General features: G+C 40.6%; 1 protein-coding gene across 1 annotated transcript in view; it reads left to right on the top strand.

The window, feature by feature from the left end:
- PRKCH (protein kinase C eta) overlaps positions 1 to 26,645 on the top strand; it is a 168,778-nt gene that overhangs the window by 46,055 nt on the left and 96,078 nt on the right. Inside the window, exons 3-4 of the mRNA XM_073349907.2 lie at positions 24,497 to 24,647; positions 25,712 to 25,746. Of these exons, the coding sequence (XP_073206008.1) occupies positions 24,497 to 24,647; positions 25,712 to 25,746 (186 nt within the window). The remainder of the gene's footprint in view (positions 1 to 24,496; positions 24,648 to 25,711; positions 25,747 to 26,645) is intronic.

Here is a 26,645-nt window from a genome sequence, read left to right as displayed (position 1 = left end):
CAAAGGGAGAAGGGCCTGAATCTGTCAAACTCTGCGATCTTGATAGCTTGCAAACTCTGTGGTTGGCAGTGGAAAGCAAAGATACAGAGGATAAGTATTTGCTGTACAGCTTGCTTGTAAGACCTAATAGGCTCATCGAGTATGGAGAGTGATTTTTAGAGAAGCATGCAAAAATAGAGTGCCTTCCCTCAGTATACAGCTGGGAAAAGAACATAGCAACAGATAATCTGCTTTCAGGCTGCTTGTCGTTTGATAATATGTATGGAAATACTGAGTTCCCCAGCTTGCTTGGAAAAGTTCAAATTGATGGTTTTATCCCCTTATAGGCTGAGAAATGGGAATGAGGTGGAGACATAGTCTTGAATATACAGAAACTTATTTATGTATATAATGCCAACAGTAGGTTAGATGCTTTACCTACAAGGGGATAAATCCTGGCTCCAGTAATATCAGTGGGGTGTTGGCCATTGACTTCAGTGGGGCCAGGATTTCACCCAAGGTCTGTATCCCGATGAGGCTCCAATCTAAAAGAATGCACAAATGCTCTGGGGGGAAAGGATACCTGATTAAAGCATTGTGGTTCTCATGCATCTTGTCTGTTCTGCAGCTCTTTAGAATCATTGCCTATATAGTTAGCACTTATTCAAGGAAGAATGTGGCATTCATAGGCATTTTGTTTGTGAAAGGGGAAGCATGCTGGATAAGGGAGCAAGGGTTCCAGTTTTGAGGGCTCCTGTGCAACAGAGCCAAGAGGAGCAAGTGGGAGAAGGTCCTGGAGCCAAAATGGGCGATTATGAACTTATAGCCTGACTTCCTGTATAATAAGAGAAGAAATTTTTAAATTGGTATATAAGCAATGTTAGCAGTCTGGGTAATAAGCAAGAAGAATTGACAGTTCTCATTGATGGGAAGAAATTTGATATAACTGAAATCTGGTGAGATGATTTGCATGATTGGATTGTTAAAATCACTGGTTACCACCTGTTCAGGAAGGATAGAATGAGTAGAAGAGGTGAAGGTCTGGTGTTCTACATTAAAGACACTGTTTCCTGTTTAATTTTTTGGTGACTCAGAACCTCAGGATCTTGAATGCATAGAGATCAATGGGCTAACTAACAAAGCCGAGGAGGGAGTACTGGTGAGAGTCCGTTATAGTCCACTGACTTAAACTAGAGAACAGAATAAATACCCCGTGAACACCTGTCTGTATGGCGTGGAAAAAAGAAAAAATGTGTTGTTATGGGGACTTAATTTTAGGAGACATATGCTGACGGTCTCATGCAACCAGTAGCAAAACCTCATATTTCCAAAAATCATAGCCGGTGATTTTCTAACACAAAAAGTACTTTACCTAACACAAGGGTAACTATTTCAGATCTCATTATGATGGGTGGAGATGAATTAATCAGTGGACTGGAAGTTGGTGGTAGCCTAGGGCCTAGTTGTTATGTCCAGATCACACTCAATACGGACAAACAAAGGGCAGTCCTGACTAGTTTTTTAATTAGGGTGGTCAAGCAATTAAAAATAATTAATCACGATTTAAAAAATTAATCACACGATTAAAAAAATGAACAGCTATAATATGAAATACATGGCAGAATGCAGGTAAAACAGAGCAGGAGACATACAAGTTTCCCGCAAGGAGGTCAGTCAAAATTTAATTAGCACTTTTTTTCTTTTTCTTTTTTTTTTTATTTTTTTTAACAAGTGTCCTCAGCATGGAACCATGTCCTGTGCAATGGTGGTCGAAGCATGAAGGGGCATACGAATGTTTAGTATATCTGACATGTAAATACCTTGCAATGCCGGCTACACAAGTGCCATGTGAACACCTGTTCTCACTTACAGGTGACATTTTACAATGTAAGAAACCGGCAGCATTATCTCCCGTAAATGTAAACAAACTTGTTTGTCTTAGCGATTGGCTGAATAAGAAGTAGGACTGAGTGGAATTGTAGGCTCTAAAGTTTTACATTGTTTTGTTTTTCACTGCAGTTACGTAACAAAAAGGAAAAATCTACATTTCTAAGTTGCACTTTCATGATAAAGAGATTGCATTATGGTACTTGTATGAGGTGAATTGAAAAATACTATTTCTTTTGTTTATCATTTTTACAGTGCAAATATTTGGAATAAAAATAATATAAAGTGAGAACTGTATACTTTGTATTTTATGTGGTAATTTAAATCAATATATTTGAAAATATAGAAAAACATCCAAAAATAGTTAATAAATTTCATTTGGTATTCTATTGTTTCACAGTGCGATTAAAACTGCGATTAATTGAGATTAATTTTTTTGAATTAATCACGTGAGTTAACTACGATTAATCAACAGCCCTATATAAATAAATAAATATCACTATAGAAGGACTAGTATCCCAAAGCGGAGTTAAATTATGACTGAAATTGATTGAGGAGGTAATAGAAAAATTTGAATAATTAGATGGTCAAAAAAGCCATGATTCCACAATCAGGAAAGAGGACAATTTTAAGTAAAAATGTGATGTCTTGACCCTTTAAATGTTTGAGCACTCCCCTTCTCCAGTGCACTTTTGCGTTGGTTTGTATTGGTTTTAGTTTTGCTGCAAGAACAATAAAGCAAGCACAGGAGACAGCTGTGTTTCTGTCAGCTCCCTCTTGTGTCTGTATCTATCTCCTAGTCTGCTGGGTCCAGAACTTGTAACAAAACCCCATCCTGGTTCAGCAGGGAACTGAAGACCTCAATTTAAAGAAAAAGGTGTGTGGGTTGGAGGAGAAGGGAAGTAAATAGCAATCAATATATACATCAGGGAAAAATCCATGGCTGGCAGGGCTAAGGACAATATAAGAAGATGTTTTAAGTACCAATGTACATTGCCAGAGTCACAGTAATACGCCAGCAGCCCCCCATCACCTCTGCCCCCGCTCCCAGCGCCTGCCGCCCACCAGCAGCCCCACCAATCAGCGCCTCCCCCTTCCTCCCCGCACCTCCCGATCAGCTGTTTCGTGGCATGCAGGAGGCTTGGAGCGGAAGGGAGAGGAGCGAGGGCACTGCAGGCTTAGGGGAGGGGGCGGGAAGGGGTGGAGTGGGGGCAGGGCCTGTGGCAGAGCCAGGGGTTGAGCAGTGAGCACCCCCAGCACACTGGAAAGTTCTGTAGCTCCAGCCCTGGAGTCGGTGCCTTTACAAGGAGCCCCATATTAACTTCTGAAGAGCCGCATGTGGCTCCGGAGCCACAGTTTGGCCACCCCTGCATAAGACAAACCCCTTATTAGATAGAGATGGTAACCTAGTTAATGATGCAGAAAAGGCAGATGTGTTCAGCAAATGTTTCTAGGTTATATTTAGAAAGAAACAGGCTGTTGTAACTAACGAGAATGGATTTTAAACATCATCTACTAGTGACAAACATTTTAAAATCAGCAGGCTCAGATAACTTAAGTCTTCACAGAGTTAGCCAAGGAGAGCTCTGGCCCACAGATGTTAATTTTTAATAAATGTTGCAATACCAGGGAAATTCCAGAAGACCAGAAGAGGCCTAGTGCCTGTGTTCAAAAAGGGCAAATGACATGACCTGGGTAATTATAGACCAATTAGCCTGACATCAGTCCCAGGCAAAATAATTGAAAAATTGATACAGGATTCAAATAAAGAATTAGAGGATGGGAATATATTTAATGACAGTTCAAAAGGTTTTATGGAAAATCTGTTTTGTCAAAACGGATTTCATTTTTGGATAAGATTACAAATGTGGCTTATAAAGGCAACTGCATAGATGTAACAAATGCAGTGTAGTTGTAGCTGTGTCAGTCCCAGGATATTAGAGACACCAGGTGGATGGATCTTTTATTGGACCATCTTCTGTTGATGAGAGAGACAAGCTTTTGAGCCACACGGGGCTCTCCTTCAGCTGAGGGGAAAGGTACACCCAGTGTCATGGCAAAATGCAAGGTGGAACAGGTTGTTTAGCATAAGTAGTTAGCACATATTGTAAGGGATCATTCAAGGTACAGGGGGCCTTTAACACCTCTGTAGTCATAGGACAAAAAGAGGGGATTAGTGGGTTACAGATTGTTGCAATAAGCCATAAATCCAGTTTCTTTGTTCAGTCCATTATTTTTAGTGTCTAGCAATTGTTACAAATTGTTAATGTTATAGTGTTAGTTAAGCTCCCAGGCTCATCTTTTGAAAGTGTTGTGTGGGTTTCCTTTGAGGATGAGGACTCGGGGTCAGATATAGAGTGAGCACTTTGTGAAAAGTGTTCACCTGCGGGTGAGAGGGTGTTTTTGTCTTTTATCATTTTCCTGTGTGAATTCACTCGAGAGCATAGTTATTGTCTGTTTTCACAGACATAGTTGTTGTTGGGGCATTTAGTGCACTGGATGTTGTAATAGGCATGTGTAGGATCCGCGGGAATTGAAAGGCGTGCTGTGGGGGGTGTTAATCATTTGTAGCAGTGGAGATGTGTCTGCAGGTTTTGCATCTGTTGTTCTGGTAGGGTCTGGTTCCGCTTTGAGTTGGTGTGTCCTGGTCTGTGGGGTGCTTGTTTCTTCTTCTGATGAGCTTGGAGGATTGTTTGAAGGCCAGAAGGGGGATTTCTTTCAGGATGGGTTCCCCATCGCATATGAGTTGTAGTTGTTCGATGATACCCCCGTATAAGTTCTGGTGTGGAGTGGTAGGTGACAACGAGGGATGTGTGTGTGTGTGTGGGGGGGGCTTTATTTCTGTATTGAATCAGGTTCTCTTCGGGTATTTGGGTGTCCCTTTCAATGATGCAGTCTAGTTCTCTGGTGGAGTGTCCTTGCTTTGTGAAGACAGTTTTAAGACTGTTAAGTTGTGTATCCTGATCTTTGTCCTCAGAACATGTTTTGTGATATCTGAGTGCCTGGCTGAAAAAAAACAGAGTTCTTGCTATGTTTGTGGTGTACTAAGTAGAAAGGTAATTGTATCTGTGTATATGGCATTGATGAGATCAATACTGTGAACATTTCTGGTGTCCACATTTTAAAACGTTGAAAATTTGGAGAGAGTGCAGAGAAAAGCTGCAGCTGTGATTTGAAGTTTGGAGAAAATGCCTTAGAGCAGTGGTTTTCAACCCGCGGGCTGTTTGTGGCCCAGTCAACACACAACTGCAGCCCATGTGACATCCTCAGGGCCACACAGGTAGTGTAGATATAGTGTGTGGGTACAGCCCATATAACACACAGAGAGCTGCATATGTGGCCCTCAATAGTGAATAGGTTGAGAACCAATTACTTAAATTGGGAGACTTAAAGAGCTCAATCTATTTAGTTTATCAAAGAAAAGACTGAGATGTGGCTGGATTACAGTAAGTACCTCCATGAGGAGAAAATATCGGGTACTAAAGAGCTGTGTAATATAGTGGAGAAAGGCACAAAAGAACCAATGGCTGCAAATTAAAGTCAGACAAATTCATATTAGAAATGAGACACACATTTTTAATAGTGAGTGTGATAAACCAGTGGAACAAACTACCAGGGGAAGTGGTGGATTTCCTATCTCTTGAGGTCTTCAAGACCAGATGCCTTCCAGGAAGATGTGCTTTAGTCAAACACAAGTTATTAGGGTCAGTATAGGGAGAGCTAGTAGAAATTTTTAATGGTCTGTGATGTACAGGAGGTCAGACTTGATGATCTAATGGTCCCATCTGGCCTTAAAAACTATGAATAATACAGGCTGTAGAATTTCACATAGAGATTCCTGAACTGAATCCAAGAACTGGTGATTGAAATAGAGCATATAATTTAGAAAGACATTAAATCTTGAATTATAGACTCCAAGCGATAGAAAATTTGTGATATTCCTTGGAGACCAGTTCCAGTGGTTTGTTACCCTCACTGTTAAAAATTTGCGTCTTATTTCTTTTTTTTTTTCATGTTTTCTGACCAATTTCTAGCCACTGGACCTTGTTATGGGTTTATCTGCTAGATTCAAGAGACGTTTAGTATCAGATGTGTGTACATCCCTGTGAATAAGTTTGCCTCTTAAGTTTAGAGTCTTAACCTTCTCTTTGATAAACTAAACTGATTGATCTCCTTTAGTCTCTCACTGTGAGGTGTTTTTCAGATCATGAATCCATCCTATACCTTTTCAGTGAACCCTCTTCTCTCTAAATGGTTTCTGACCATATCGGTGCAAGTCTTAAGCAGAAATTGAAAGAAACATGCACCAAAGCAATGTCTTTAGTACAAGTGGTGACTGCTCTCTCAATGATTTCCTTTCAGAGGAAAAGACAATTTATATATATTTGTAGCTATTTTAAAAATTGAAAATAGAAGAGGAATGTCATTCTTCTCTTGGAGCATGAGCCTTGAAAATTGGCAGTTTCCACGGTATGCATCCGATGAAGTGAGCTGTAGCTCACGAAAGCTCATGCTCAAATAAATTGGTTAGTCTCTAAGGTGCCACAAGTACTCCTTTTCTTTTTGCGAAGACAGACTAACATGGCTGTTACTCTGAAACCATTCTTCTCTTTGTGTTAGTGACAGGTGAACCGTAAAATGTTAGGAGGCTCTGGTAGGTATTCAGTGATCTATGAAGCCTTTTCCAAACCTCTATGGAGTAGAAATGGGGCTCTAAATTTTACAAACTCAGATTGTCTTGTGATATTCCTCATATTCACTGTTTTTAACTGGGCTAGAAATAATTCCAGAGCAGACTTTCTCATGCTATTTCAGTACCTTTGCTTTAGTTGAAACCAAGAAGTGCAAAAGTGTTGTGAAAATATAATGTGTGGGTGTATGCCACCTACACTGGACTTTTCTGATCTTCTAAATAAATAAATTAGGAGCTTGGTTCAAGTTTATGGTGAAGTTTCACTTCAGATTTTGCTATGTCCAAATCAGTTTCCCTAAAGGTCCACAGTGAATTAGTGTTAGAACTGGGGTTAGAACTCAGGATTTTGTCTTCCAGGCTTGTTCTCTTTTCTATATCCCATGCTACCTCTGCTATTCATTTACAAATAAGTAATAAAATCAGTGCTGTCCTAGTCATATGACTAAAATATTTTTTCCTGTTGATTTCTTTTGTTAAGTAAACATGCAATTCTTTTGAATGAGATATGATAGCATGCCACTTTCTTGCCTCACATATTTCATAATGCCTGAGAGGGTTAGGGTTAGGAAGGGGACCCCTGTTATTAGGAAGAAACAGGTAATAGTAAGGGGGGTTTCAATTATTTGAAATATAGATAGTTGGGTCTGTGATGGAAGAATTGCATGGTGAATTGCCTGCTGGGTGCAAAGATTGTGGAGCTCTCGAGACATCTAGACAGACTAGTGCAGTTCTGGGGAGGAGCTGGTGGTCAAACAAAACAGTCATACAAAAGACTCCCATTCAGTTACATCACATGAAGGCAGTCAGCTGAGTATTGACAACTTTTAGAAGTACTTGTATACAAATGCAAAAAGTCTAAGTAGTAAGATGGGTAAAATTGAATGTCTGGTATTAAAAGAAGATCTTGAAATAATAGGCATCATAGAAACTTGGTGGAACGATGATAATTTATCAATACCAGAGTTCAAAATATATAGGAATGACAGAGTAGGTTGCACTGGTGTGGAAGTGGCGCTATATGTGAAAGAAAGTATAGTCAAATTTAGTATAAATTTTAAATGAATCAACTAGTACCATAGAATCTCTGTGGATAGAAATTCTGTGCTTGAATAACAAGAGTATAGCAGTAGGAATATATTACTGACCACCTGACCAGGATGCTGCTGGTGACTGTAAAAGGCTCAGGAAAATAGGTTACAAAAATAGAAAACCCAGTAATAATGGGAAATTCCAACTATCCCCATATTGTTTGGGAACATGTCACCTCAGGCTGGGATGCAGAGATAAAATTTCTAGATATCATTAATGACTGCTTCTTTGAGCCATTGTATTTAGGTGACAAATCTTAGGAAATGTCCCAGGCTGAGATACCAGTGGAGGAAGTTTTAGAGCAAATTGATAAATTAAGAAGTAATAAGTCTCGAGGACCAGCTGGTATTCATCCAAGTGTTCTGAAGGAACACAAATATGAAATTGCAAAACTGATAGGTTACATTATCATACCACAGTTGTCATTTAAATCAGCCTTTGTATCAGATGACGAGGATAGCTAATGTAATGCCGATTTTTAAAAAAGGGTCCAGAAGCAATCCTGGCAATTATGGGCCAGTAAGTATAACTTCAGTACAAGGCAAATTGTTTGAAACTGTAGTAAAGAACAGAATTATCAGATACATAGATAGATGAACACAATATGCTGGAGAGGAGTCAACATGGTTTTTATAAAGGGAAAGTTTGCCACACCAATCTATTAGAATTCTTTGAGGGGTCAACAAACCTACAGACAAGGGTGATCCAGTGGATGTAGTGTATTTAGATTTTCAGAAAGCCTTTGACAAGGTTCATCACCAATGTCTCTTAAGCAAAATAGGTAATCATGGGATAAGAGGGAAGATCCTCTCATGGATCAGTAACTGGTTCAAAGACAGGAAACAAAGGGTAGGAATAAATGGTCAGTTTTCACAGTGGAGAGAGCTAGATAGAGGGGTCCCCCAAGGAGCTCAACATGGACCTCTGCTGTTTAACGTAGTCATAAATGGTCTGGAAAAAAGGGTAAAGAGTGAGGTGGCAAAATTTGCAGACTATACATACTTACTCAAGATAGTTAAGTCCAAAGCTGTCTGTGAAGAGTTACAAAGGGATCTCTCAAAACTCGGTGACTGGGCAACAAAATGGCAGATAAAATTCATTGTTGATAAATGCTAAGTAATGCACATTGGAAAACATATGTACAAAATGTTGGGCTCTCAAATAGCTGGTGCTACTTAAGAAAGAGTCTTCATGCATAGTTCTCTGAAAACATCCACTCAGTGTTCAGCGGCAGTCAAAAAAGCTATAGAATGTTAGGACCCATTAGAAAAGTGTTAGATAATAAGACAGAAAATATCATAATGCCACTACAGTATATACATCCATGGTACGACCACATCTTGAATGCTGCATGCAGTTCTGGTTGCCTCATCTCAAAAAAGATAAATTAGAATTATAGGCATAATTTGAGTTCTATATTTGGGATGGGGGGGGGCAGCTCCACTCAGGCCAGTGGGGCCACACATGAGGGTGGTGAATTCCACACCTGCATGAGGCTTGTAGTTTGGGGGTGCAGCACCTCCGTGTCCCCCCAAACTATGCCCGTGATTAGAATTGGAAAAATACAGAGAAGGGGAACAAAAATGATGAGGGATATAGAACAGCGCCCATACAAGGAGTGATCAAATAGACTGGGACTGTTCAGTTTAGAAAAGAGATGACTAAGAGGGGATATGATGAAGGTCTATAAAATCATGGCTGGTGTGGAGAAAGTGAATAAGGAAACGTTATTTATTCTTTCATATAACACAAGAACTAGGGGTCACTGAATGAAAGTAATAGGCAGAAGGTTTAAAACAAACATCAGGAAGTACTTCTTCATACAACACACAGGCAACCTGTGGAACTCATTGCCAGGGGATATTGTGAAAGCCAAAAGTATAACTAGGTTCTAAAACAAATTAGATAAAATCATGGAGAATAGGTTCATCAGTGACTATTTGCTAAGATGGTCAGGGACACAACCCCATGCTTTGGATGTCCCTAAACCTCTGACAGCCAGAAACTAGAACTAGATGACACAGGATGGAACACTCAATAAATTGCCCTGTCCTGTTCATTCTCTCTGAAGCATCTGGCACTGGCTACTGTCGGAAGACAGACCAGCAGCTCATCTAGGATACTGGGCTACATGAGTTGCTGGTCTGACCCAGTGTGGCTGTTCTTATGTAATTGCCTGCTGGGTAGACTGGCTATAGTGGGAATCCAGAAATTCTTTTTAGGTATAAAACTGCAGGAAATAGCATATTATAAATTATTGGCTATGGTGCTGAGCAAATTGTAAATAATTCTAAAGTTGCAATACAGATTTAAAGATGTGATTGATTTTTTTTTCTGCACAATATTATATTTATATTTCTAAACCTATTCTGTACCGATTCTCCACTGATCATTGTCCTGTTATTAGGGATATTCATATCCACCCTCTTTGTAGTAGTTCACCCCAAAAAAGCTATTCACTTCTTTCGTCCCTAGGTTGTCACTAACAAGAACTGAGAATAAGTCCCTTTGTGCATTAGGTTATAATTTCTGTAATGTAGTTAGATCACAATCATGTTTAAACTGTGCTTAGGTGTGATTCAGAGGAGTAAAAGGATTACAGAGAGTGATGCGTTGTCTACACTACAGAGTTTTGTCGGCAAAAGTTTCGTCAACAATCAAAAAGTGCTATAAGAAAATTGATATTGCATATTCACACTACACTCCCTCTGTTGGCATTGTGCGTCCACGCTTAGGACACTATCATTGACAGTGAGAGCAGTGCACTGTGGGTAAGTTATCCACCGTTCAGCTCACCACCATCTGCCACTAGGTCTTGTGGGAAGGCGGAATGGATCGCAGTGCAACATGGGTCCAGTCTCAGTGTCCCATGATACATTGTTTTCCGTCCCAGCATTCCATGTACTTCCAACTTCGATTTGCGGCATTTTTCAACAGCTCTTGTTTGCTGTTTGCCCCACCATCCCTGTGTGAAAGGATGGATCCCGCACTGCTCTTCAATGCTCCGCTAACTGCCATTAACACATCACAGACGGTAGTGAAGTTAATTGTGAAGTTCTTAACTCAACAGGATTCACAGTTGCCTGACGTGCTGTCTGATATGGATAGGAGCAACGTTAGATTATTTTTTGCATTCACGGAACAGCTGCACATGGTGGGCTCAGGAAACTAGCACTGAGTGGTGGGATCGCATCATCATGCAGGTCTGGGATGATGAGGGAAGCCCTGTTCCTGAAACAAGAAGCATTTATGTTAGCATTTCTTTTAAAAAATCTGAAACAAAACACTGTTTATTTTTGATTCAAATCAAAAACTTTATTTCTCTTTTCAAATAACAATCTTGTTTTGTTTTGAAATTTTCAATTCAACAGTGGGAATTTTTCAGTGGGAAAATTTTCCTGTTGAAAAATTTTGACCAGATATAGTCATTTGTTAGCTGCATCAGGGGTTGTCTGTGGCAGTTACGTTTTCCAAACATTGATCAATCTTCCTGGAATACAGCCATCTTGGGAATCAGCCCTTTTGGAGTTGAAAAGCTGCCTACAGCTACATTAGCAGAACAGTGACAAAGTATATGCCATTGTGTAAGCTCTTTCACTCTACTAGTCAGTTTAGGGCTACCTATGAAGCCAAGCCAATGCTACTGCTAGCCTAAAGACTTGAAGATAAGTTCTCATTACTATATTTCCAAAGTGAAGGTAGTCTCCCAGTGTGAGAAACGACAGCTGTTTGCCAAAAGTCTTCACCATAGCAGTTGTTTGGTATACGAGTTTCTGGAGAAATATTTAACTTATTCACATGTCTGTGTTGTTGTTCTCTCCTTTTATATGTAGGAGTCTGTGTAAGGTAATAAACTTGTTAATGACCTGCTTTTAGGGCAGTTGCAGTTACAGAAATGTTTAGCAAGCTCTCATGTGGAAATCTCAGAAGAGGAAGGAACAAACATACCTAACATTGATTATATATGTAGCTATACCACTTGGGGCTATGATGTTGTCAGCTAAGTAGGGTTGGGCCCATTCAAGGATTGGGTGACTGGCCAGCCAGGACAATTGAGGCTTGTGGTAAATGTGTTGATGACTCGGGTGTTAGACATCCCTCTGAGGATATGTCTACAGTACAGACACTACAGTGGCACAGCTATGGTACTGCAACTGTACCCTGTGGTATAGACACTTATTACAGTGATGGAAGAGCAGGAGAGTGAGTTTGTGTGTGTATGGGGGTGGGGGGGTGAGAAAACCTGGATTTGTGCTGGAAATGGCCCACCTTGATTATCATGCACATTGTAGGGAGAGTGGTCACTTTGGATAAGCTATTACCAGCAGGAGAGTGAGTTTGTGTGTGTGGTTTTTGGTGGGGGGTGAGAGAACCTGGATTTGTGCAGGAAATGGCCCACCTTGATTATCATACACATTGTGAAGAGAGTGGTCACTTTGGATGGGCTATTACCAGCAGGAGAGTGAGTTTGTGTGTGGGGGGTGGAGGGTGAGAAAACCTGGATTTGTGCTGGAAATGGCCCAACTTGATGATCACTTTAGATAAGCTATTACCAGCAGGACAGTGGGGTGGGAGGAGGTATTGTTTCATGATCTCTGTGTGTATATAATGTCTGCTGCAGTTTCCACGGTATGCATCCGATGAAGTGAGCTGTAGCTTACGAAAGCTCATGCTCAAATAAATTGGTTAGTCTCTAAGGTGCCACAAGTCCTCCTTTTCTTTTTGCGAAGACAGACTAACACGGCTGTTACTCTAAAACCAGTGATGGAAGGGTTTTTTCTGTTGCTGTCGTTAATCCTTTGAGAGGCGGTAGCTAAGCTGACAAAAGAATTCTTCCATCAGACTAGGAGTGTCTATACCATGGTGTAGGTCGGCTTAACTACGTCTTTCAGGGCTGTGAATTTTTCACGCCCCGAGTGATGTAGCTAGTTTCACCTAAGTTTTAGGTATAGACCAGGCCTGAGTTAATACTAAACGAATGTGCCAGCAATGTGTTAGCTTCACAGCTGCACAGTCCCTTCTATCTGTCAGATGAAAGATATATTTGAGGCACTCGTCACTGTGGAAGTGGAAAGTTGTTAACTACCTTGGCCAAAGTCCAACTCTCCTAATTTAATTTCTCCCCTTCTAAATTCCAATTATACTTTCAGTTATAATTTACTTTCCTTCCTAAAAGCTGTAGTGCTGCTAGTGAAGAAGGTCTGCTGTGGTCCACACTAGAGGTGGCTGCATTGTAGTGGTAAGTAAAATGATCACTAGTCACACAATTTCTAAATTACATTGGCTCCTTTTGGATGAAAGTTGATTGAAATTCAGATGATCGTTAAGTTTATCAATAAATTTTGCCCTTTTTAAAAAAAGCAGGATTCTCTCTTTAGGCTTTCTGACCATTCCTAATGTATTTTCTCTTCTGCATTGACTCTCTGTCAACTTGAAGAGTATTTTCCACGTACTGTATCTTTGAGATGGATGTTAAGTCCTTGTGTACACAGGAAACTGCACCAGTTTAGCATGAAGTATGAATTTAGATAGAATTAGTTCAAGCAGTGCAAAACCTTGTGTGGACACTTTTATTTTGGCATAAAGGTGTCTTTTTTTGATTCAGCTTAAGCTGATAAAATAAACCAAAATAAGCCACTTTCAGACTGAAAGAAGTGTGTCCGCTCAGGGGTTTGCACCAGTTTCATTATATTGGTTTAAAAACTGACTTAAGTAAAACTTTTCTGTGTAGGCAAGGTCTAAATAAGCACTGCACATTGCAATCCCTATTACGGAACTACTGACCAAATGTGATTTGCTGGTTGCTACAATAAGACACTGGCCCTGAGGCATCGGGATCAGGGGAAGTTCAGGATCTCCCTGCCATTTCCACAGGATGTAAATTCCCCAAAATTTCACCCTGCTACTGCCAGCCTTCATCTATAAAAGTTGTCGTTCCACCAACACTTTATAATCTCCAGCCATGTAATATATGAAAGCTTTGAAATCTGTGGAGCAGGGAGGCTTCTGGCACATGAATAAATCACCAGACACATCAAAGTGGCTTTGCTAATTTTATTTACCTGTTTTTAATAAATAATCTATTTAAATGGTTTCGGCCCCTAATAAACTATGTCTCAAAAATTCTCTTCAGTTGAATAGACAAGAAGAACTAACATGATGTTTTACAGTAGGGGGTCCTCTTGCCTAAGCACAAGGAGATGGTAAGGATTTTAATTCGGGGGGGGAAAGGAGAGAAATCAGCTGTTTACTCTCTCCTGATTCAGGAACTAATAACAGTACCTAATGCTTTTTATCTGTACAACTCAAAGTTCTTTACCCAGGAAAGGTGGCTATCATTATCCCAGATTGAGGCACAGAAAGTTTAGCAATTTGCCAAAGGTCACACAGCAGGGAAATAGACCCCAGGTCTCCAAATTCCCAGTCCTCTCTGTGCTGTCTAAATCATCCAGCCTCTCTGATCCTGCACCGTGCATGTGCCTCCCGCAGGGTGTTGAATCGGAGGGCCTTAAGGTTAAGGCTACAGTGTGAGAGACAAATGAGCAGAGTTCAGTTCTTAGCTTCATCACAGACTTTTGTGACCTTGGGCAAATACTTTCCCTTTGTGCCTTAATTTCCTATCTCTAAAATGAGAATTATAATCCTTCCGTTCCTCAACAGGGCATTGTGAGATAAAGACATTAATGATAGGAGGCACTCAGATGTTCTGGAGATGGAGGCCATTTTCAGTACCTAGGTAGAATAGAAGGCACTCGGCATTTTCTAGAAGGTACTAAGCATCTTACAGGATCAAGGCCCTACAGTGTTAGGAATACAGTTGAGAGAAGAGTAATAATAATCCGAAAGGTAAAGTAATTATTGGACCTTTGAAGAGAAGTTTCCAGTGGGAAGGTAGGTGTTACAGCCTGGTGCTGACAGCACAGTCAGCTAAATTAATCAGGTAGTTCCTGTTATCATGTGTGACTGTTGTCATATTCAAGTACTACCAGTAGTTCAGCCTGCATCCTACCACTTGTCTGAGGGTGAGGCTTAGATGGCATTACTCATAAATTAACTTCTTTCCCTCATGTGGCAAAAATATATAAATAGAAATGAAGTGCAGCTAGTCTGCTTTCTTTAACAGAGGAAAGAGGAAATTCAAGGAGGCTGAATGCCTTGCCTTGTGTGTAGAGTTCTGCTTGTTCTTGTGCTCATACGCTGATCATGAATGGATTGCCTTATTTAGTGAATTTCCACAGCTGGTAATAATTCTTTACAACGGACAAGTGAGCTGCAAATGGTTTACTAAGAGGCTGATGCTTCTGTGATTTTTCTTTTCCTAAGTATTAGTATTCTATATGACATAGTGGTTATATCATGCTTTCTGTGTTCAAAGCACTGTACAAATATTAACAAATTAATCCTCAAAACTCCTTTGTGAGGTAGGTGAGAATGTGTTTAGTCCTCATTTTGTAGATGGGTAAACTGAGATGGAAAGGAACTATGACTTGCCCTAAACTGCACAATGAGTTAGTGACAGAGCATGGATTAGAGCTATGGATGTGACTCCTAACCTTGGGTGAAATACTGACTCCACTGAAGTCAATGGCAAAGCCCCCATTCACTTCACTGGAGTCAGAATTTCATCCCTTGTGCTCATTCCTCCAGACAAGGTTTTAAGGCTGCACTGCTCCCTGCTGTACACTGCAATATCCCCAGCAAGCCAGTCTTTCTCTTCCAGGGCTATGAACAGTGTATTACCAAGAGTTACAAGTTACCACACAGTTCTAAGCAAGCACATTTATTCTTAAGGTAAAAGCGTTACAGAGAAAAATATTTAACACTCTCCTCCTCCCCCGATTTTAAATTCACATTAAACATACCATGAAACACCCATTAGTTCTATGAGGCCCTAGTAGGCCGAAGTCTTACCAGCCCTTCTGTAGATTGGTCCAAGGAGGCCATAAAGTTCATGTTCATTTGCTGGCTCACAAAGAAGGCCCTGTGTCCGTTCAAACTCAGCCTTCTTAAACCAAGCCGTTTGTTCATGTGAGTTTCTGGGAACTCAGTTTGAACCAGTTTATGCAAACCTCTCCATGGGGTGGTATCTCTCTAGAGTTGTTTAGTCTTGGTGACTCGCCTTAATCACCCCCTCCCCCAACCCCCCCGCACTGTTTTTTAGTTCCTGGAGGAGCTGTGGTAGAACAGAACACATGGAGTAGAGCACAATCATATATAAACCATTCATAAATTTAATATAGTGATCCCCAAAGATACTCCCCGGGGCTGCAATATCTGTCACACCACATTCCCGTCTACTCAAGAGAACTAACTAACTATTTCTTTCTATCTTTTAACACTCAACATTGAACATCTCTAGGAAGTGGAAGGTTGAAAGAAATGGACAGGTCAGATAGAAAACGGGGTAAACATACCATAATTTTCATGATTGACAAAACATGAGCACTGCCAAATTTAGGATGCAGACAGGTTAGTGTTCAAGAGGTGTTTTTTGAAGCAGAAATGGAAGCCTAATTGGTTGGAAACCTTTAGCTCTTCCCTTATGAGAGACTTGCTTGCACTTGTCAGGTGAATCTGAGAGTCTTTCTTTAGTGAACAATTATGGCATAAACATAAGATGCTTTAAAATATCTGCTCTGTTGCTATTAAATTTTGTTGCAGGTAGGATCACCCATGGAAATCACCCATTTCCTGTCCTTCCCTGTTACTAGGTGCCAAAAGTAGGTAGTAGAGAAGATTAAACATAAGCAGTAATTGAAGATTACAAGCAAATGTAATTACTGGAATGAATTTATTTTGGCAGCACTAAATATATACATTGGAAAATAGCAATGGGGTGAACTCAGCAGGGTTTAAGCTCTGGGTATAAAAAAGCTTCAAATGAAAAGAAAAAGGTGATCTTCTTTTTTGAATTTGTTAAACATCAGATAAAAATCCTTTGGTTCTGACGTAGCAAAAATGTGATCTAAAGTGTGATAGTGTACCAAGTGGAAACTGTCAGCAAATTCAATTTTTGACTCTCCAAACCTTAGAATCTTAGAACATTAGGGATGGAAGAGACCTCAGGAGGTCATCTAGTCCAACCCCCTGCTCAAAGCAGGACCAACATCAATGAAATCATCCCAGCCAGGGCTTTGTCAAGCTGGGCCTTAAAAACCTCTAAGGATGGAGATTCCATCACCTCCCTAGGTAACCCATCCCAGTGCTTCACCACCCTCCTAGTGAAATAGTGTTTCCTAATATCCAACATAGACCTCCCCCTCTGCAACTTGAGACTATTGCTTCTTGTTTTGTCATCTGCCACCACTGAGAACAACTGAGCTCCATCCTCTTTCGAACCCCCCTTCAGGTAGTTGAAGGCTGCTATCAAATCCCCCCTTACTCTTCTCTTCTGCAGACTAAACAAGCCCAGTTCCCTCAGCCTCTCCTCGTAAGTCATGTGCCCCAGCCCCCTAATCATTTTCGTTACCCTCCACTTGACTCTCTCCAATTTGTCCACAACCCTTCTGTAATGGGGGGACCAAAACTGGATGCAATACTCCAGGTGAGGCCTCACCAGTGCCAAATAGAGGGGAATAATCACTTCCCTTGATCTGCTGGCAATGCTCCTACTAACACAGCCCAATACGCCGTTGGCCTTGGCAACAAGGGCACACTGCTGACTCATATCCAGCTTCTCGTCCACTTCTCGTAATCCCCAGGTCCTTTTCTGCAGAATTGCTGCTTAGCCAGTCAGTCCCCAGCCTGTAGCGGTATATGGTATTTTTCCTTCATAAGTGCAGGACTCTGCACTTGTCCTTGTTGAACCTCATCAGATTTCTTTTGGCCCAGTTCTCCAATTTGTCTAGGTCACTCTGGACCCTATCTCTATCCTCCAGTGTATCTACCTGTCCCCCAGCTTCGTGTCATCTTAGTGTCATAAGTGTAACCTTATTATTGTTTGTTAAAAAAATTAACTTTTAGCTTCCGTTAATCTGAAACCAGTTTATTCATAAAATGTATAACGTTGAGTATTTAAAAAGACCCTGAATCATAAAGATAGAAGCATTCTCGAGTCAGCTAATCCAGAGTGCAACGTTACACTAGTCATGAAATGAGAAACTTTCACTCCCCAGCAGTAATAATCATAGAATCAGATCAATCAGCAATGGTAGTGACATTTTAGATCATGTTTCAGAGTAGAAGCCGTGTTAGTCTGTATCCGCAAAAAGAAAAGGAGGACTTGTGGCACCTAAGAGACTAACAAATTTATTTGAGCATAAGCTTTTGCTCAAATAAATTTGTTAGTCTCTAAGGTGCCACAAGTCCTCCTTTTATTTTAAATCATATCTTTCACATCCTCCTGTCAGTGTAGAATTGTGCCTTCTCCATTGCTATGTTGGGTTTATAATGTCTTAACTAATGGGTCTTCAGCCCTTTGTGTTCATCGAACTGAAGGATTATATCTGCAGCACTCTTTTGGTTTAAAAGATATTAAGTCTTTGTAGGAAAGTTTTGTCACAGGATCAGTGTTTTCCTATTAAACATCTTGGTTTTGCCTCTGTTTATTTTCAATAATTGCCTCCGTGTTTATCTAGCAGGAGGAGAATCTTATCCTGGGACTAAATTTGATTCCACTGGCATTATTATTTAAGACTATTTACTTGATCAAATTCTCTTATTTTTTGTTTAGTTTAGAATTCAGCTGAGTGAGTGTGAGGGGAAGAACAATATAACGCTGATGGAATTTTTGTGTGTCCAGTTGTCCCTATATTTGTAAAACCAGCATAGTAATACCAGTAGGTACAGTAACAGTGAGATTAATTTCTGGTCAATGAGATCTGGCAGTCTGTCTATTTCATCCCACATCTCCTTTGAAGCAAATGATTATGCAGCATAACACTTAGAACAACTGGCTCTGTAGGCTTTTTTTTTATTGGTGCAGTTTTAAAATCCAGATAAGGACTGAACTGAAGCAAACACTGAGTAAGAAAATAAATTCTGCAAATGCTGATCAGTGAACTCACTCATTTGCCTTTTCAGCAGAGACAGAATTAATTAAGTTTTCATGTTTTATTAAGAGGGGGAGTTGAACCCTAGCAAAGAACATTGGGTAGAGGGAGCAATATGTAGTAACATTCTGAACAGTATGAATAAATGATTTTGTTGGAATAAAAATACAAATGCGCATATGAGCTTTATTGCGGGTGGGTGAATGATCTCTATTTTATAGCTATGGAACTTTCTTGACTCAGAGTTTATTCACCTAAAAATGTATGCAGTGGAAAGAATAAAAGAATCTCCATTGCAAATAATTTTGGAATCACTTAATCTAATATGGCGGGTACTGCAGTATAATTACACTGCTGATAGGGTGAATAGCATGCCATTACATACAAATGTCCTCAAATGACTTAGTGGTTTATTTATTCTCTGCTCCTCAGCATGCATAATTTCCACTGATGTGAATGTGTGCTGGGTATGTCTGGAGAGAGGGAAAGGGGAAGAGACTCCTCAGTATTCATCTCTGTAGTTAGTGTTACAAATAACCAAGCACAGTAAGCACCCTGTTGTTATAGAGGGCTGAATTTAGCCATCAGCACAGTATGGGCCACTCCCTTTGACTTCATTGGGGAGCTGCTTGCATGTATATGATAGCAGAATTTGGACCATACTGCTAGTTACATTACCAGAGTTTGGAGGGTTTTAAAAGTTTATAAGTACTAAAGTAATCTGGAGTTTTTCAAATCGTGACTTTTTTTTTTGTTTTGTAAAATGTTGTTGTAAAATGGGGAAGCGGGAGAGTACGGGAGGAGAGGTTCTATGGGAAACTGGCCAGAATTCAATGTGAGTTTTTATAGATAGTACTATAAATTACTTTTCATTTGTGATATTAAAAATTATAGACAAGTGGGGCTACTACATCAGCCCCCTGTGTCAAACAAGAATGGCTCTTATGCTCTCTTATTTGTTCCATGTACAGTCTCTGGAAGGTTTCAGAGTAACAGCCGTGTTAGTCTGTATTCGCAAAAAGAAAAGGAGTACTTGTGGCACCTTAGAGACTAACCAATTTATTTGAGCATGAGCTTTCGTGAGTTATGACTACATCGGTGGAAACAGTGGTTATTTGCTGGGATTTTGCCATCTTGATGGAAGTTGGTTGTGGGGAAGGAGGTACTTTGAACTGGAAGGGAAAATTAGTGTATTCAAACATTTTTATAATAAATTTGGGCCAGATTTAAGAGTTGCTGAGTGTAACAAGTATGGCAATTTCTTCAATATCTTGGACAAAACTTATGGAAGTAAGTATCTGAGGAGCTTGTATTAAAAATGCAAATGTTTGTGTTATGGTGGGATTGTATGCAACTTATCGAGAAGACATGACTCCTGTAAACCTAGGGAACCATTATGAGCTTCAGAGGACTCTGTTAAACAGTGGGCTAAGACAAGAACGAACTGTTTGTTGAGTGGGTTTCCTAGGAAATACTTGGGAGGAGGGGAATAAAATGACCACCTCCAGACCTGAGTAGGGTCGCCCTGGCAGGGGGACCTTTGTCTACAAATTACCTGTTTCCAGGATCAAAGCCCCCAAATGGCATAAAGGAATAACACATAGATTCACGAGTGTACTGGTTCTGAGCCAAAGCAGTTATGAACTGATAACCACAGAAAAGCCCCTTAGTGGGGTCTGAAGAACTGTTCAAAGCATCAAAACGCTATGCAGGATTTAATCACACCCATGAAATGCTTTGAAAATATAGTCGATGCAGTGAGTAGGTGTTGAAACTTTAGCACCAGCAAGTGGGATGATGTTTTTTAAGAAAACAAAGAAGAGCTTAACTTGCCTGACTTAGATAGATGATTCCAAAGCTCAGCCTCTCTAAAATAATGAGGCAAAGCTCATGAATGCACAGCTGAATCCCCCTAAGTGAGATTAATGAGTCTGACTTCTCAATAGTTGTTTCTTTTTGCAAAGAACTTGATTGCTTGTCGTTACACATCGGATGCTTAGAAATTGGGATGGCACAGGGGAGCATTTTCTCTGTGCAGATCCCTGAGGAGAGCCAAAAGGAAAATAGGAAATATACATGATAAATTAAAAACACATTCTCTTAAGTTCTGGCAGACATGAGTGACAAAATGTGAAGGGCAGGATCTTCTGGGCTTCCCAGTGGAACAACTGATGGAAAGCAAGCTGTACATTGAAATTATTCTTTAGTCCATTTACTATGCATTGAATAAACAGGGACGCTTACAAACATTATAGTCCTTTCTCTTCATTTCACCTTCAATGCCGAGGAGGTGCATTATCAGTGCTGAAACTCTGATGCAGGATACTTTCCTTGCTGTTTTGGTTTTTTTTTGGTATTTTTTTTGGCCGTGGTTGAGGAAAGTGCTTAAGCATGTTCTTAATACAAGAACAAGGGTATAATCAACTAAATTAGAAAATGGCAAACTAAAAAATTATAAAAAATGTTTTTTCACACAATGTATAATTAAACTGTGGAATTCATTACCACAAGAAGTCACTGAGGCCAAGAATTTAGGAGAATTCAAAAGGGAATTGGAGACTTGTATGGAGATCAAGAATATCCAGAGTCACCATGATTAATGATAACAAAACATTTGGAAGGGACGTTAAACCTTGTGCTTCAGGTCTTAAACTAGTTGTTAGAAATCAGAGTGAGACTTAATGTCAGAGGCAGATTATCCCGTCTCTGCCTGCTGCAGGGTACTTACAGCTTCCTCTGAAACATCTGATATTGGTCACTGTTGGAGAAAGGATACTGGATTAGATGGACCATGGGTCCCATTCAGTAAAACAATTCCTGTGTTAAGCCCCATTGACTTCAATGGGAGTTAAGCATGTGTTGGGATGATTTCCTGTTGTCTTTCTGAGCAATATCCTTTACGTTAGCTAGAAGACTGGCTATAAAGAAAGCAAGTTTCTTTTTAAGTTCTTCGATCATACATACCACATCCCTGCTTTGTTTAATGAGCAGATCCCAATTTATGGTGTGTTTTCATTTTAAAAATAAATTCACGCTGTCTTGAAAGGCAAGCAGTCTTCAGTGTCCTAGTTATGTCATCAGGTATGAAATTTCCAGTTTGTGCAAGTGAAAGGAAGCATGTGCAGAAAAGACTAAAGTATCCAGCAGAAAAAAATCTGAGCTTTACTGATAGTTTTCCTTCTTAAGCTATACAGCAAGAATTCAAAGAGACTGGAGTGTATCATATGGTTGGCGTCCCTTTGAAATGGTTGGCTGCCGCACTGATAGCATGACTTCCTCTATCTCTGTTCCTGCAGAAAGGACCATGAAATATGCTTACGATGTTTAACTCTTTCCCCCCTCAAGCCTTGATCAATTTGGCAGCATTTTTTGTTGTTTAAAAAAATGTCTAATGGGCAGAGCTGGTTGAAAAATGGGAAAATTTTTCAACCCATTTGTGACATACTGAGGATACAGTCCCGACTAACGGGGAGCTGTGTGGCCCCTGCCCTCTAACCTGGAGTGCCCTTCACACTGCTTTGCTGTTGTAGCCTCCCTCCTGGATCACAAAAGGTCTCCAGCATGCAAGTCACTCCCAGCTCTGTGTCTGTGAGCGCTGCAGCCAGCCAGCCGTGCTTTGGCTCTTACCAGCCTTGCTTATAGTACAGAGTGACCCCAACTCACTCCCAGTCTTAGATTTCCCCCAGAAGTATATGTCCTGTACTGCCCACCCTTGTCTGGATGATACAAGTGTGTTAGGTCCTTTATTTCTTCAAGATAATAATATGCCAGTTTATTATTTCAAATAGTTCTTCACACACTTCAGTTCAGACACAATGGATTAGATAAAACAGTAAAACAAGTTTATTAACTACAAAGAGAGAGATTTTAAGTGTATCCAAGTAATGAGGCATAAAAGTCAGAAACGGTTACAAGAAAAATAAAGATAAAACACAAGTAAGGCCTAAGTTGACAAACAATGTTAAGTTCAAAGCAAAGTTTTCTCACCACATGCTCTCAACAGTCTGACTGGCCCGACTTCTTAGGCCAGGAACCCTTTTCTGTTCAATGGCTGCTCCCTTTGTCCCTTCTCAAGCAGTGAATTGATGGAGGGAGGAAGAGAGAGAGAGGATAGGGTGCCTGGGGTTGGTTGTTCTTCCTTTTTATAGTGTCAGTCCCCCACTTGGAAAACATTTCTAGCTGAGATTCAGGAGATAGAGTATCTATATGTAAGGATGTTTCCTGCTGGTTTTGCCACCTGTTTTAGCTTCCTTTGTCTCCCTTCCTGCTTGATAACCGTGTTTACTACTTACGTGCGGACAGACCTGTTTGCCACATGTTTGAAACTTATCGTTAACATCATATGGGGAAATCTTATAACCGCACATACAATGTTGCCACACACATTTTATCAGGACAATATTGACCAGCGAATTATGAATTTTCTAATGATACCTTACAAGATATACCTTGTACAAAGATTATAACAGTAGCATGTAGGGTGTGGACATGGGTACATTCTGTCAGGCCATTCTTAGGAGGTAAATGTGGTGGTTATTACACTAGTAGCCAGAGATGACCCATACATGCCGATAGTGTGGGGGGAAGAGTGAGGGTAGCGGCTTCAGCAGCCATTACTGAGCATGCTCAATATAAGTCAAGCAGCAAATTGGGGGGTGAGGGAGAGGAGTAGGGCATGTGACCCCATGTGCCCCACCCCGACGCATCACCTCTGGTACTAGTAGGTACACTTTCAGATATGATTAGGGGAAGTGGTGTCGATCATAAGCTAATAGGCGAATGAGTCTGCAGCTCGACAGTCTCCTGAGTTGTCACTATGCTGAACACCATGGCATGCAGAACTTCCTGACACCAACTTGAATAGAACCTTTAATCTCCTATCCCAAGGCCTGGGCCCTGAGCACTTTCACTAGAGGAGACTCTCCATTAGCATTCTACAGTAAGTGTAGCACAATACACGGTTGATCAGCTCTGATTCCATCCAGTAGAGGGCAGCAGTACACCTAGACTGGCCTGTTCCTTGCAATATTCATGTCTTATCTGATGCAAATGTCTACTGCCTTTGATCTGAGAAGCTACGCAAGGTCAAACCTGGTCAGTGCTGGGGTCGTTCTAGATTAAAAGTGCTCTGTATATAGGAAAATGCAAGACCACTATGATTTTATGTTAGATATCCGTTAATATCTGTGAATGGCTTTATTGATATAGACAGCATTTCTGTGCTTTAGAAATGAGTCAGTGCATGTTTTGCATAACTTTAGCTTTGCGGGAAGATGTTTTTATATGGCTAAATTAGTCCTACATTTTTTAATTGAGTAGTGATTTGGAGTAATTCAGTTTGTGCGCACAAAGTGAGAGAACTTAAAGGGGCCTTATTTTCAGAAAGTGCTAAATGCCACAACTCTGATAAAGCAGGCTCCTTTAAGAGGCCGCCAGGTGGGCACCAAAAAATTGAGTCCCCTAAAACCACTGATCAGGCCTTTACGTTTTGTTTAATACTTAAAGGAAAAAATCCCCCAAAGGGTGATGCTTAGATATAGCATGAGAGCACCAAAGGTGAGGTAAATAGCATTCATCGAGCAAGTGAAAATTATGATCTAGTGGATAGGACACTGGACTGACACTCTGGAGATGTGGGTTCAGTTCCTCTCTTTGCCATTGTCTTGTTCTGTGATCTGGCCCAAATAATTTCTCTCTGTAATTTCCCTGTCTTTAAATTGGGGTTATTATGATTGATAACCTTGTAAAGCGCTCCGAGATATATGGTCAAAAGCATTATATAAACTAATAATTATTCTCCCTGTTCTATAGATAATCATAAATTAATTTTTACGTTGTATTTTTTTTTTCTGTATAGGAACCCTCCAGAGAGAGAGAATTTTTAAAAATTTTACTCGGAAACGCCAGAGGGCTATGCGAAGAAGAGTACATCAAGTCAACGGGCACAAATTTATGGCTACATATTTGCGACAACCAACGTACTGCTCCCACTGCAAGGAGTTTATCTGGTAAGAATGACTTAAAAAACAACAACCTGGGCCTTTCCTTCCACTGTGGGTTTGTGCACATGGTGAGCACATGTCATCCTAGGTCGTGATTGTACATCTCACTAGTCTGCTGCACACTTAAGTTGCCATGTGAACCCCACTACTGCAGCAGTAGGTCAAAGTGCACCACAGAACTTTTAGTGCATAGTAGCAGGGTCCATGCTGTGAGTTAGTACACAGCAAGCTGGTGCTTTGTAGATTTACACCCCAGCTTACCATGTGCTAAGTGACCATGTAGACAAGCCCATAACCGTACCTTTACACTCTGTCTAGCAGGTATACCCCCATGCAGCAATCAATACTGAATTAGTTACATGGTGCTTTACAAATGTTGATTGAGAAACAGATCTTACAGCCTGAGTTAGACAAGACTAATGGTTGTACGAGACCCTGGACAGCAGTTCAGTTGATGCTGAGTGAATTACTGATGGTGAGAAGAAAGCAGGAATGGCTGTTTGCAGAAGTGGGTTTGAAGGAAGAGAGAGAGAGCGCTGGGTGGATGAGGAGACAAAAACCATTCAAGGCATAAAGAGCAGGTTAATAGATGTGGAACTAATATGGGTAGAAAGATTAGGGGGTAACAATCCATTTAACTGAAATGGTTGAGAAGAGCGTGGGTAGAGGGAGAGGTAATTATCTCCCACTCTGTTATGTCTCTCCGTTCCATATGGAACATGAGGCCTTCAGAGGTAATTATGGAGCTCGTGTAATCTGGTCCAAATAATAATTGTTTTGTTTAGAGTAATGTAGGTGAAGTACTTAAGGAAATACAGTGAGAGATTTAATTTGGAAAGAAAGATGCATTTTGTCAGCCTACCCTGTGAGCCAAAGCCTTCCTTGTCCCTTTGTTACATGCACTGAATCTCAGCCAGCTCACTGTCTTCTTGTCACCACTGGCTGTTTGCTTTGGAAAACAGAATGCTTGGGCTTCATTGCCTTTCAGTTCTGCCCTCATGAGACTACTGCCAAACTGTTTTGGTTTGTGATTGTGAATCACGTTCCATGTTTTGTTTTGTTTTGAACAGGGGAGTATTTGGGAAGCAGGGATACCAGTGCCAAGGTAAAGTGTTATATCCATATACCATATATTATTGAATATTCCAACACTGAGATGCATCTTCTTCCAGCAGGGCCATCCTGCCAGCTCTTTTCTCTGAAGTCGCTATTCATTCTGCTCTTTGAGCCAACCAAGAAGGTGTGAATTAGCAGCTATCAGGCTGGCTGCATGAGAGTATGCTCATACATATGCACGCAGAAACATTATCATGCTATGGCCCCAATCCTGTGCTCCATGGGGGTGGACTCCTGCCACTTCACTGAGCCCCACTGAAGTCAGTGGAGCTCCTCGTAGCTTATTGTCAGTTTGGGACCTGTGTCACGTCAACATAGTGCCCAGCCTTCATTAGGCATGCAGTCTCCAGGCCCCTGGGTGGATGGCTTTTCCCTGCAATAATTCCTTTAACAATGCAATTAAAACCAATTGACATTAGAGAAATTACTTCAAAAGGAAACTTTGTGGTTTGACCTACTATTTTTGCCTAATGCAAAGTAATATGCTGTATTGATTTTTACAGTATTTTTTTCTGTTTAATGAATTCTCATCAGTTTGTCTTGGCCTCTCCCTTTCCCTGTGCCCTCTAAGTTGGCTTCCTGCAGGAATGGTCTTTCAGTAAGTCTAATAATGAAGCTTGGCTCTTACGAGGTGTGCTGGGACACCAGTGCGTTCACATGGACCTGAACTGCAGATAAACCAAATGTCTCCTGCCTAAGCTCAACAAAAAGAAAGGGTTCATTTACTGATAGGCCCTTGCGAGTGCAAGCAAGCGTAAGGCTATGGGGGGATCTCTAGACACACACTCACCAGTGAGTTACATTTGGCCTCACAAATATCCCTTCTTGGAGGCACTGCCTTGGACTTTGTCTGGGGTCTGAAATTTATCAAATCAATGTCCTCTATGG

Source organism: Lepidochelys kempii, chromosome 6 (assembly GCF_965140285.1).
Source record: "Lepidochelys kempii isolate rLepKem1 chromosome 6, rLepKem1.hap1, whole genome shotgun sequence".
In the NCBI taxonomy this organism is placed as follows: Eukaryota; Metazoa; Chordata; order Testudines; family Cheloniidae; genus Lepidochelys; species Lepidochelys kempii.
This window is presented reverse-complemented; position numbering and strand designations above follow the sequence as displayed.